A 13,337-nucleotide genomic window follows, 5' to 3' on the forward strand; every position below is an offset into this window, starting at 1 on the left:
GGTACTGCCTGTGCGGAGTTTGCAAGTTCTCCCTGTGACTGTGTGGGTTTTCGCTGGGTGCTCTGGTTTCCTCCCACAGCCAAAGACTTGCAGGTTAATCGGTAAATTGGCCATTATAAATTGTTCCTATTATAGGTAGGTGGTGTGTGGATGTGGTAGGAATATGGGATTAATGTAGAATTAGTTTAAATGAGTGGTTGATGGTCGGCACAGACTTGGTGGGCCGAAGGGCCTGTTTCAGTGCTGTATCTCTAAATAAATAAAATAAAATAAAAAATATCCCAAAGCATTTTGCAGCCAATGAAGTACTTTTGAAGTGTAGCCACTGTTGTAATGTAGGAATTCCGGCAGCCAATTTGCACACGTTAGGGTTAGGGTTAGGGTTAGGCAAGCTCCCACAAACAGCAACAGGAAAATGACCAGATAATCTATTTTTATTGATGTTTGTTGAGGGATAAATATTGGCCAGGACATCGGGTAGAACTCCTCTGCTCCTACCATGGGATCTTTTACGTCCACCTGAGAGGGCAGGCTGTACCTCAGTTTCATCCAAAAGACAGTACCTCCGACAGTGCAGCACTAGATTATGTGTTTAAATTTCTAAAGTAGGACTAACTCGCTCTATGAAAGGTTATCCATGAACTCCCACCCTGTTCCAGGTCCTGTTTTGCAATGAGTGTTTGCATTACTGTTTTCTATATTTTGTGGAAAGATAGCTGGCTTTGGTACACTACTGTCAGTCTGCAGTTTGCCTTTGCTACTTGTTATGACCAGGTGAGAAGGGGTCTAGGGCTCCCCTCTCAGCCTTTGCCTAGTTTAACCGTAACAGGGTTTAATTTCAAAACACCATGTTTTTAGCTCCCCCTCAGTGAATCCTTATTCATTGCTCCAATTGTAAAGCAAAGAAATCAGGTAGGTTTCCTTAGATTTAAACAAGAAAAGTAAAAGTTTATTAATCTTAAACTCCAATCTGGTTAACGATTACGAATATGCGACGCGACCACACTAGCATGCATATGCGATAAACACACACACACAGAGACAGAAAAAGTAGAAGGCATAAAGGGGAAAAGTTTGAGGCAATATCTGGTAGCTACAGTCCTTTAAGTTCAATGTGAGGTCTTTGGTTGCTGGTCAGTCTTGCAATTCATTGGGGCTCAGTTCACGCTTCAACTTGTTCTGATGTAGGAGTCTTTTCTCTCCTGAGGTTTACATGTTTTCCTTAGGTCCAGTGGCTTGGGAGAAAGTGAGAGAGAGAGAGAGAGAGAGAGAGAGAGAGGCTTCCTTGTTCCAGCTTCTGTTGCGTACTGCGTTCTGTTCCTTTCTGTGGCACAATTCAAAAAACCCCAGGTTCTCAGCAGGTTAGTCATGTGACTAGCTCCTTATTTGGAACAGTCTCTCCTGCAAGGTTTGTGCATTGTATTATCTTAGCAGTCTCTTGAATGCACTTCCTTACACCTTCAATGTCTGGTGATCAAAATCCATTTGGGTTAATTGGAGCAGGGAATAGTCCTTTGTCTCCACAAACATCATCTCTCAGTATGCAAATGTCCTTCTAGCCCAGTGTCTGGTGATCTTCAAACAAGTCATTTCTTCACTCCAGCAACAGTTTAAATCAATTTTCATATGTCAAAATTAATATTCTTGGCAGATGGGGACACCTCCACACCTAGCAGAATGAAATGCGATTTTTTTTTAAAGACCATTTCATCTCTCTCATTCATTCAGAACCCTAACAATTGTTACAGCCTGCCTTTTCTTGGTAGCAGTGCTCCTTTAAACAGCCCTTTCTGGCATTCCAATAAACATGTGGTTTTGGGGAAGTTTTTTTCCCAGTTTGCACATTTCCGTGACTGCCTAAGGTGTCTTTGTTCTTGTTGAGGTCTGCAGAGGGTAGGGTTAGGTTTAATTAGCCCTAGGTTAGAGTTCTGCTCAGGGGTGGCAGCAGTGGGCGGTTCCACTCTGAACTCTCTTTTAGTGCTTTGATGAGTCATGCAAGGACTTTTCACCTCACGGACTTAGGGGTGCATGTTTCACTGTAGGTTGGCGTTTCCCCTCAACCTGGTACATGTGGCAACTCCTACAGTACTCCACCACACTTTTGTGGAGATTTGGCCAGTCAAACTGTTGTTTTATGCGGGCTTTAGTTTTTCGTATACCGACATGTACAGTCACTGTAATCTCATGGGCCATTCTTACTATTTATCCCCAGTACCTCCGAGACACAACTAACTGGTGAACCACTGTCCACTCCTTGCTCTCAGGTCTGTGAGGAAAACTCCATATCCTCCTCAGTACCTCATTCTTTAAATAGGAGCAATCAGGGACTCCCTCTGTTTCAATTTCAGACTGGGCAGCCTGTGCTAACTCTCTCAATACTGGGTCAGCTCACTGAGCCTCAGCAAGGGAAAATTCATTTAGTTCATTCCCTAGGTCTTCTAACTTTCCAAAGAAAGTCTCGGACAGACAGACCTCATGGCCATCTGCCTGCAGTGCCAATTTTGTCTCCTCTGGTGGAGCTGGTTTGATCATGGCCTCACTCATTACTGTCTCCTGCCACTGCCCTGTCTCTCTGACCTCCTGCGGTCTCTCTTTCTCTACTGGGGAAGACACCACCTTCGTCCCCACCAGATCATTACCTAGGAGCAGGTCAACCCCGTCCAAAGGCAAACTAGGGACAATCCCTCTGGTCACCAGCCCTGAAACTAGGTCGCACTCCAAGTAAAAGTACAGGCATACTCTGCCCTCCAATACCATTCATCACCAGTCTGGTGTTTACAGCACTCTCTGGGGGAAAGGTCAGGCCTTTTCCCAGTAAAAGGGATCCAGCGACCCCTATGTCCCTGAGAATTACTATGGGCTTGCTTGCTCCACTCGAGGGTTATGGGGTTACTCTCCCTTCAGACACAAAACCCTGATAACCTTCAGGAATCCTATTAAGTTTTCCTGCACTTGGAGTGGTATACTTCCTGGGTCTCATTCTTACTGCAGTTAAAGCCACAGCTTGTTCTGCTGTGCTTTCTATCAGGGTCACTTCTTCACTGCGCGGGTGTGCCCTGATTAACCCTATAGGTTTTCCCTTTAGTTTCCAGCAGTCAGCTCTTAGATGTCCTGCTTTATTACAATGGAAGCACACAGGTCTCTGGGTCTCACTCCTACTTATAGCCCCTTCCTTTTTGGCGGGAGGAGGACCCCCTCTGTCTCCTGCTTTTCCTTCCTTCCCAAGACTACTTGGGCTTCTATCACCTGCCCACCCTCTGTCCTTTTCGGATTTGTAGGTGTGATTAGGAAAGGTTTTCCCCTGGGAAACTGACTTATAAATGAGAGAAAACTCATTGGCCAGGACTGCTGCCTGCCAGGCTCTATGAACCTTCTGTTCCTCTACATATGTCTTGATGGAGAGTGGGAGAGAGTTTTTAAATTCCTCTAACAAAATTACTTCTCTGAGATTTTCATAGCTGAGCTACACTTTAAGAGCCCTCAGCCACTGGTCAAAAGCCAGCTGCTTATTTCTCTCTAACTCCAGGTAATTTTGATTAGCTTGCTCCATGAGGGTTCTAAACTTTTGGCGATAGGCTTCGGGTACTAACTCATATGCCCCGAGGATAGCATTTTTGTCAGTTCATAATTTAATGAACACTCATCTGGCAACATAGAATAAACCTCATGGGCTTTTCCCACTAATTTAATCTGTAACAGCTAAATCCAAACCTCAGCTGGCCACTTTAACTGCCTTGCCGGTTTTTCAGAAGACACAAAAAAACGTTTCCCCGTCTCCCTCAGTAAATTGTGGAATCAGTTGGGAGAGTTTTGACAATTCTGTACCCAGCCCTGAATTATGCTGCTCCAGTGTTGGCCATGCTTTCACTGGGGTTACTCTGTCATCCCCTAGTTAACTCAAGCCACCTTAGCTCTCTTTCTTCACATTCTTTCCGGAGGGTTCTTTCTCTTTCTCTCTCCTCCCTCTCTTTGTCTTCACGTTCCTTCTGAAAGGCTCTTTCTTTCTCTCTCTCCGATTTCTCTTTCTCTTTCTCCTGTCTCTCTCTTTCTTTTTCTCTTTCCTCAAATTCATGTTTCCTCTGTTCCAGTTGTATCTTTGCTAGCAATACCCTGTCGGAGTCTGCTTCTAACCCTGTTTCTGCTTCTTCAGATTCAAGGGGAAAATGATTGGCCACTATTCTTAGGAGTTCAGACTTCCTAGTCTTGCCACGTACAGTGATCCCACACTGCTCAGCCATTTTTCTCAACTCCTCCACAGACAGTGTTTTTAAACTTATCCCAAGTCACTTCACCCTGGCTTGGGGAGCTACCAGCTTCAGTCGCAGACATGTTGGTATTCTAGTACACACAACCACAAGAAAACCTGCATTGAAATCTTTTCTCTTTTTTGATTGGGAGCAATTTGACTTCCCACATCCAATTTCTCTTTTGTGGGTCAAATCTCAGACACTAGCCCCCAAATTTCTGTTATGACCAAGTGAGAAGGGGTCTAGGGGTTCCCTCTCAGCCTTTGCCTGGTTTAATGATAACAGGGTTTAATTTAAAAACACCGTGTTTTTAGCTCCCCCTTAGTGAATCCTCGTTCACTGCTCCAATTGTAAGGCAAAGAAATCAAACAGGTTTCCTTAGATTTAAACAAGAAAGGTAGAAGTTTACTAATCTTAAACTCTAATCTGGTTAATAACTACGAATATGCGATGCGACCACACGAGCATGCATACACATTAAACACACACGCAGATAGAGACAGAAAAAGTAGAAGGAATGAAAGGGAAATGTTTGAGGCAATATCTGGTAGCTACAGTCCTTTAAGTTCAATGTGGAGTCTTTGGTTGCCGGTAAGTCTCGCAATTCATTGGGGCCCAGTTCATGCTTCAACTTGTACCGATGCAGGAGTCTTTTCTCTCAAGGTTTCTGTGCTTTCCATGCATCCAGTGGCTTGGGAGAAAGCAAGAGACAGACAGAGACAGAGACAGAGACAGAGACAGAGGCTTCCTTGTTCCAGCTTCAGTTTCAAACAGCCTTCTGTTCCTTTCTGTGACACAATTCAAAAAACCCCAGGTTCCCAGCAGGTTAGTCATGTGATCAGCTCCTTATTTGGAAAAGTCTCTCCTGCAAGGTTTGTGGATTGTATCACCTTAGCAGTCTCTGGAATGCACTTCCTTACACCTTCAATGTTTGGTGTTCAATATCCATTTACGTTAACAAAGTGATTCCTGACAACGCAGCCGGCCAATGACGTCATCAGGCTGTGCCAAGGTGCGCTGATGCGCAGACGGTCTCCTGCTCTCTGCGCATGCGCTGCATTACGACTTGCCAGGACTGGTTAGTACATGTGCCGGTGATGTCATCGGGTGACGTGTGCATCTTCGGGCAACGCGCCTGGTTGGCCGCTGCGCATGCGCTTTATGCGTACAGCAATACAACGCTAACGGGTATTCATCCCCGCTCCACATCCCCCCTCCCTGTCCCCGGCCTGCTCCACTCCCCCCGTCCCCGGCCCGCTCGCTCTCTCCCTCCCGCCATTGTGTGCTGCCATGTGTTTAGGTTAGGTTGCCTTCGTGTGATTATTTGAGCAGCGCCATCTTTAGTCCTGGCAGCTGCCTGAATTTGCAGACTGTGACGTTTTAGTGGCATGTGCTGCATTTGTGCATGTGCCACTGCAGCGCCACCTAGTGGTAGCATTGTCAGCAAACGCAGCCTTGGGTTAATTGGAGCAGGGAATAGTCCTTTGTCTCCATAAGCAGCATCTTTTAGTTTGCAAATGTCCTTCCAGCCCAGTGTCTGGTGATCTTCAAACGAGTCATTTCTTCACTGCAGCAACAATTTAAATCAATGTTCATACGACAAAATTAATATGCCTCATTCTTGGCAGGTCTGCATGACATACTGTTTACCTATCTATGTATTATTCACAAATACGTTTGGTATTTCATCTTCACAAGCTTCTGACAGACATCATTAACTTGAAACATTAACCTTCTATTTCTCTCTCCACAGATGCTGCCCGATTTGCTAAGTGCATATTCTGTGTTTATTTCAAGTTTCCAGCCTTTGCAGTATTTTGTATCTAATCTGCAAAATGGAATTGATTAGCTAAGCGAATCTACTGTCTGCCGTTTTATTTTAAACCTTATTGAACACACTCGTGATTTGTTTCCCATTCAAGGTTGGATTTTATTTACATACGAACATACAAATTAATCTTGAAACAAGTCCAAAATAAGAACATTGCAAACACAGCATAAAAAGCAGCAATGGGACAGCATGCAGTCTGTAAAACAGGGCATTGAGAATTCAGCCAATTTATAAAAGCAAGAATATCGGGAAGGTAAAATGTATGCTATTTTCCCACCGAGGCATTTCATTATTGTTGGCGTTGCTGCCTTTTAAAAAAAATTACCCTATAAACCAAATTTTATGATGTCAGCGGCGGTTTATTGCTGTCTCCATTGATTTGATGATGTCATAACGTCATAAGGAACTGAGTGTGAATTCTTCCCACCAAAGACACCAAAATCACCCTGCAACCAGCTGCATCTTCTGGTCTTCTATTAGACTACTTTTTAAAAACAATCACTGACAACTTTTAACACATAAGCAGAATTTCATAACTTTCGTTTTGCTTTGCAAAGTTATTGCTTTAAATGCTGTTCTTCTCTAACTAACTCAGTGGGTGTTCGTCCTATCTCGATGATCCTCCTGAACTGGAATCCACTGTATTCCTTTGATCCCAATCACCTGTTTACTCCCAGCTCCCCTATCGAAAGCTAATCTTTCTGTCATTATGCTCCTGGCCTCTGGAATTTCCTCCCACAACCACTTTGCCTTACCAACTCCCTCCCCACTTTCAAGAATCTCCTAAAATTCCTCCTCCTCTTCCCTTTGATGGTACCATTAATCTCACTGCTGTTCCCACCCCATATTTGTCTACTTCTTTTCATGCTTGTTGTCCATTGTTAAGAGCTCTGGGGCATTTCTTTTAAAGTGAGGATATATGTAAGATGTTACAGTGCTGGCTCTCAAATCAAACTGAAAGTTTAAAAAAAGACAGATGTGGAATGGATGAGGTTATCCATTATGTCTTGGCACCTCACAGCTCCTGCATTGATTCCAATCACAGAGATGGATCAGCCAGTCGAGTGCTCTAGAAGTCTCTGATCATTTCAGTACCAGAGGTCACAAATGTTCCAGACTAAAGTTTCCAGATCCCATTGGAAACTCTCTGCTTTTCTTACCTGACTTGAAGTTTGATCGATAACTGACACCGTAGATGCTGGAGAGATTTCAGCCTTGTCAAATGTCACCTGAACTTTTTCCTGTTGCACAAGATTAAAAAGGTAAATTTAGCAAGTATCTATTCCGCTAATGGTTCTGGAAATGTATTAAATCATAGATTGTTATCAACTAGACAGATTATTTATTTTTAATAGCTGTGCCCATTATTGTGTATAAATAAAGGTTATGCAATTGGCACATCAAATTTTAAAAGTGCCCTCAGCACAAAAAAACATTTTTCTGATTGGTTCAAATAACCAAAACTTTCATTTAAATATAGGCCAGAATTTTACTGCCCACAAACGAGCAGGCTTGTGGCGGGGGTGGTGTAAAATTGGGTAGGAGGCGGCAGGTGCTGTTCCCAACCACCTCCTGCTCCCACTGCACTTTTACGCAGGGTGACAGCAGCGAGAAACGGCCCACCCACCTCAGAGCAATCAAGGCCCTTAAATGGCCAATTAACTAGCACTTAAGGGCCTCCTCCCACCACCGTGAGTACTTTACCCTTGACAGCCAGATGGCAAAGGCCTCAGGAATCCCTCCTGGTAAAACCATGCAGCCTTCTTGTGGGCTGGGAGGAGGCCCTCCTGATCAGGCACCCTGTGCCCCATGGAGGACCACCCCTGAAGCCCCCCCCCCCCCCCCCACCACATAACTGATCCCCCTTGCCTCGCCGGAACCCGGCCAATTGTCCCCGCTCCTGGTGGTGCTGCTGGGACAAAGAACTGCCGGCCCACTGATTGGCCGGCAGTTCCATTAGGCGGGACTTCCTGCCTCAAGGTGGTGGAAGTCCCACCCAAGATTAATTAAGGAAGGGCCTGGGAAGTGAATAATCCCGGCCCGGCTCCCCAAGCCCAGCGGAGGTGGGCTTGCCGCCAACCTTTTGGCCAGTGGGCGGGACCTCCCGCCCAAAATAAAATTCCAGCCATAGGCACATAAAGAATGTTACCAACAGCCATATTGTTACCTTAGCTACCAAACAATTTGACTTTAGTAATAACATTTATAGCATAGTAAATTCAAGATTTCTGAAAACCCTTATAGAGAATTTACCAGTATGATTCCCCATTGCATCTTCCCAAGCATTCATCAATTTTTGCTTCAATAGGCCTACACTTACCCAGTAGCTTCAGTCTTCCTTTCTGGAAGACAACAGTTAGCATTTAGATTCCCAAGATCCTATTCCTCTCCTTACCCTTCTCTACCTCAGCAATTTGGTGGCCCTCAGAAGTTGCTTTACAATCCCCCCATGTGCATGATTTTCTTCCCCTGCTCCACCATTCAAGCCTCTCTACCCATACTACTTTTACCATCCATTCACAATGTCAGGGTAAGAGGAATCAACCAAATCCATGTGCTGTATCAATCAGGCAGTTATCCAGTTGAGCAACAATGCTCTATGCAGGACCTCAACAAATAAAGGCCACTTCTGAAAATTAATTATAATTTACAAATTACATTTGCTAAAGGACAGTCGGTTACAAGCTCACAAGACAATAATAGCACATCCATCTACAACCACCTACAGACACCCAAACAGCAGCTCACCATTCTTAAATATTTCCATGGTTTTTGCCTCCACCACCCTACCCAGGATCCATTCCAAATACTGGGCCACTCTTTGTGCAAAGATGGCCTTCTTGGCACCAGTTGTAAATTTGCATTTCATCATTTTGATGGAAAAGAAGACAACCATGCATTTATAAACCACCTTTAATAGAAGAAAATGTCCTAAAGTGCAGGATTGACGTGAAATTAAAAAAAAACTGTATCCCACTTTTCTATTCCCATAATTTATCTTGAAATTGTGTCCCCAATTCGTATTTTCCATATTGTACAGACCGTATATCCCTGCATGCAATCCTTTCTATGGGATCAGAACTCCTCAGAACATCCTATTGCCCACCACTTTCAGCCATTGGCAACCTCAATGTTCCACTTACGTTACCTGTATCTCAGTAGTTGCGAAAGATTAACAGCAGCAAAAATCCAAGTTACAATGGCAAGCCATAAAAATCTAATTAATTTGGTAAGAGCTGAGGCTTCCAAGAGACCTTACAAAGTTCACCAAAACAAATAAAAATAAAACATAATGGCATCACCTCCTTGTATCTATCCAGCTGAGACACAAAGGCACGCTCATGGAAAAGCATCTGTAGTCTCTCATGCACATAGTTGTGACACAGCTCTTCGAACGTGGCTGCTCTGTCTCTGTTTTCGTGGCGTGGATTCTGAAAGCCGGGTGTGTCCACCACCATGATTGACATCAGTGACAACTGTTGGGAAGAAACTGACCTGAGGAATGTAGAGGCAGAAACAAGTGTCAAGTATGGAAGCTGTTTCATAGAAAAGATCTGTGTTGCCCAAATTGGGCAAAGGAACAGGAGGAGGCCATTCAGCCCCTCGAGCCTCTTCTGCCATTTAATGAGATCATGCTGATCTGCATCTTAACTCCATCCACCTGCTTTGGCCCCAAATTCTTTTATACCCCTGGCTATCGATCTCAGATTTAAGGTTAGCAATTGAGCTCGCATGTACTGCTTTTGTGTCCGAGGGAGTTCCACACTTCTCTGCTTTGCGTGATGAAGCGTTTCCTAACTTTGCTCCTGAATGGCCTGGCACTGATTTTAAGATTACGTCCTCTTTGCTCTAGCCACCCCCAACAGCGGAAAAAGATTTTCATTTCTATTTTAATTCGTTCCTAGGATGTGGGCGTCACTGGCTGGGCCAGCATTTATTCCCCATCCCTAATTGCCCTTGAGAAGGTGGTGGTGAGCTGCCTTTTTTTTTAGAGATACAGCACTGAAACAGGCCCTTCGGCCCACCGAGTCTGTGCCGACCATCAACCACCCATTTATACTAATCCTATACTAATTCCATATTCCTACCACATCCCCACCTGTCCCTATATTTCCCTACCACCTACCTATCCTAGGGGTAATTTATAATGGCCAATTTACCTATCAACCTGCAAGTCTTTTGGCATGTGGGAGGAAACTGGAGCACCCGGAGGAAACCCACGCAGACACAGGGAGAACTTGCAAACTCCACATAGGCAGTACCCGGAATGGAACCCGGGTCGCTGGAGCTGTGAGGCTGCGGTGCTAACCACTGCGCCACTGTGCCTTCTTGAACTGCTGCTGCCAGTGTGGTGTAAGTACACCCACAGTGCTGTTAGGAAGGGAGTTCCAGGTTGTTGACCCAGCGACAGTGTAGGAATGGAGATAGAGCTCCCAAGTCAGGATAGTGTGTGGCTTGGAGGAGAACTTGCAGGTGGTGGTGTTCCCATGCTTGTCTGCCTAGGTGGTAGAGGACGTGGGTTTGGAAGGTGCTATCCCATCAATTCCTTTCAAAATCCGAAAAAAAAACCTCAATCAAATCATCCCTTAACATTCTACATTCCAGGAACTATAAGCCTAGTTTATGTAATCACTATTCATAAACTGACCCTTAGAGTTCTGGTAGCATTCTGGTGAATCTGCACTGCACTCCTTCGGAGGCCAATATATACAAAATTACGAATATATGAACATACAAATTAGGCCACTCGCTCCTTCAAATCTTCTCTGCCATTCAATAAGTTCATGGCTGAACTGATTACTCCGCATTTCCACCTACCCCAATAACCTTTCATTCCCTTGCTTATCAAGAATCTATTTACCTCGGCCTTGAACATTTTCAAAGACTCTGCTTCCCCCGCCTTTTGAGGAAGAGAATTCCAAAGACACACGACCCTCTGAGAGAAAACATTTCTCCTCATCTCTGTCTTAAATGGGCGACCCCTCATTTTTAAACAGTAACCACTGGTTCTAGATTCTCCCACAAGGGGAAACATCCTTTCCACATCCACCCTGTCAAGACCCCTCAGGATCTTATATGTTTCAATCAAGTCGCCTCTTACTCTTCTAAATTCGAGCGGATACAAGCCTAGCCTGTCCAATCTTTCCTCATAATATAGCCCACCCATTCCAGTTATCAGTCTAGTAAACCTTCTTTGAACTGCTTCCAACGCATTTACATCCTTCCTTAAGGAGACCAATACTGTACACAGAACTCCAGATGCAGTCTCAGATGCTGAAGCATAACCTCCCTACTTTTGTATTCAATTCCCCTCGTGATAAATGATAGCATTCTATTAGCTTTCCTAATTACATGCTGTACCTCCAGACTAACTTTTTGCGATTCATGCACTAGGGCACCCAGGTCCCTCTGCATCTCAGAGCTCTGCAATCTCTCACCATTTAGATAATATGCTTCTTTTTTTATTCTTACTGCCAAAATGGACAACTTTGCATTTTCCCACATTGTACTCCAACTGCCAGATTTTTGCCCACTCACTTAACCTATCTATATACTTTTGTAGCCTCCTTATGTCCTCTTTGCAACCTACCTTCCTACCTATCTTTGTCTCATCAGCAAATTTAGCAACCATACCTTCGGTCTCTTCATCCAAGTCATTTATATAAATTGTAAAAAGTTGAGGCCCCAGCACAGATCCCTGTGGCACACCACTCGTTACATCTTCCCAACCAGAAAATGACCCATTTATGTCTACTCTCTGTTTCCTGTTAGCTAGCCAATCTTCTATCCATGCCAATATGTTACCCCCTACACCACGAGCTTTTATTTTTTTACAATAACCTTTGATGTGGCACCTCATCAAATGCCTTCTGGAAATCTAAGTACAATACATCCACCGGTTCCCCTTCATCCACAGCACATGTAACTCCCTCAAAGAACTCCAATAAATTGAAGTTAAACATGATTTCCCTTTCACAGAACCATGTTGACTCTGCCTGATTACCTTCAATTTTTCTAAGTGCTCTGCTATAACATCTTTAATATTAGCTTCTAACATTTTCCCTAAGACAGATGATAAGCTAACTGGCCTGTAGTTTCCTGCTTTCTGTCTCCCTCCCTCCAGTCCAGTGAAACCTTCCCTGAATCTAGGGAATTTTGGAAAGTTTAAAACTAACGCATCAACTATCTCACTAGCCACTTCTTTTAAGACCCTAGGACCCGGAGACTTGTCAACTCGCAGCTCCAACAATTTATTCAGTATCACTTCCCTGGTGATTGTAATTTTCTTGAGTTCCTCCCTCCCTTCCATTTCCTGACTTACAGCTAATTCCATGATGTTACTTGTATCCTCTATATGAAGACCGATGCAAAATACCTGTTCAGTTCATCTGCCATCTCCTTATTATCCATTAATTACCAGACTCATTTTCTATAGGACCAACATTCACTTTGTTAACTCTTTTCTTTTTTAAATATCTATAGAAACTCTTACTATTTGTCTTTATGAGCTTTCTCTCATTCTCTAATTTTTCCCTCCATATCAATCTTTTAGTCAATCTTTGCTGTTTTTTATATTCTATCCAATCTTCTGACCTGCCACCCGTCTTTGCACAATTATATGCTTTTTCTTTAAGTCTGAACTTATCTTTAACTGTTTTAGTTAACCACAATTTGTTTAGGTGCTAGTAAAGGAATTCTGATGTCGGAGTAATATTCTGCCATTAGCAGCCATTTCATTTAATCCTATATTCAATCATATTTACAAAGTCTGCCAGTTCTTTCTCTTATTATTGGTATCCAGCTGTTTACCTGTTGATGAGCATGATGATAATGGCAAATAGTTCTTCATATAAACCAGCAGCCATTCCTTCCACACACTCCAAACCTGTCAAACGAGGACCTAAAGGCAGCAGAGGAAAACACATTGGATATTTTACACTCACATGGCACAGTCAGCAACTTACCTCTCCATCAGTGCGGTCTAGATTCAAAATCAAATCACAGATGAAAGGACCAACTCTATGTTGTTTTATTCTTTCATGGGATGTGGGCATCACTGGCAAGGCCAGCATTTGTTGCCCATCCCTAATTGTCCTTGAACTGAGTTTTTCCCTGAGCAGAGGGGTCAATAACCAGGGGGCATAGATTTAAGATAAGGGGCAAGAGATTTGGAGGGGATTTGAGGAAAACAATTTTCACCCAGAGGGTGGATGGAATCTGGAATGCACTGCCTGAAGAGGTGGTAGAGGCAGGAACCA

The 13,337-nt window shown here is 43.8% G+C and overlaps 1 protein-coding gene across 1 annotated transcript in view; it reads right to left on the reverse strand.

Annotated features, from left to right (window-relative positions):
• Positions 1–13,337, reverse strand: part of LOC137382964 (unconventional myosin-XVIIIb-like) — a 265,768-nt gene that overhangs the window by 192,887 nt on the left and 59,544 nt on the right. Inside the window, exons 11-13 of the mRNA XM_068055546.1 lie at positions 12,889–12,979; positions 9,381–9,573; positions 7,239–7,319 (exon numbers count right to left, since the gene is read on the reverse strand). Coding sequence (XP_067911647.1) covers positions 7,239–7,319; positions 9,381–9,573; positions 12,889–12,979 — 365 coding nt within the window. The remainder of the gene's footprint in view (positions 1–7,238; positions 7,320–9,380; positions 9,574–12,888; positions 12,980–13,337) is intronic.

Source organism: Heterodontus francisci, chromosome 23 (genome assembly GCF_036365525.1).
Source record: "Heterodontus francisci isolate sHetFra1 chromosome 23, sHetFra1.hap1, whole genome shotgun sequence".
NCBI classification, from domain to species: domain Eukaryota; kingdom Metazoa; phylum Chordata; class Chondrichthyes; order Heterodontiformes; family Heterodontidae; genus Heterodontus; species Heterodontus francisci.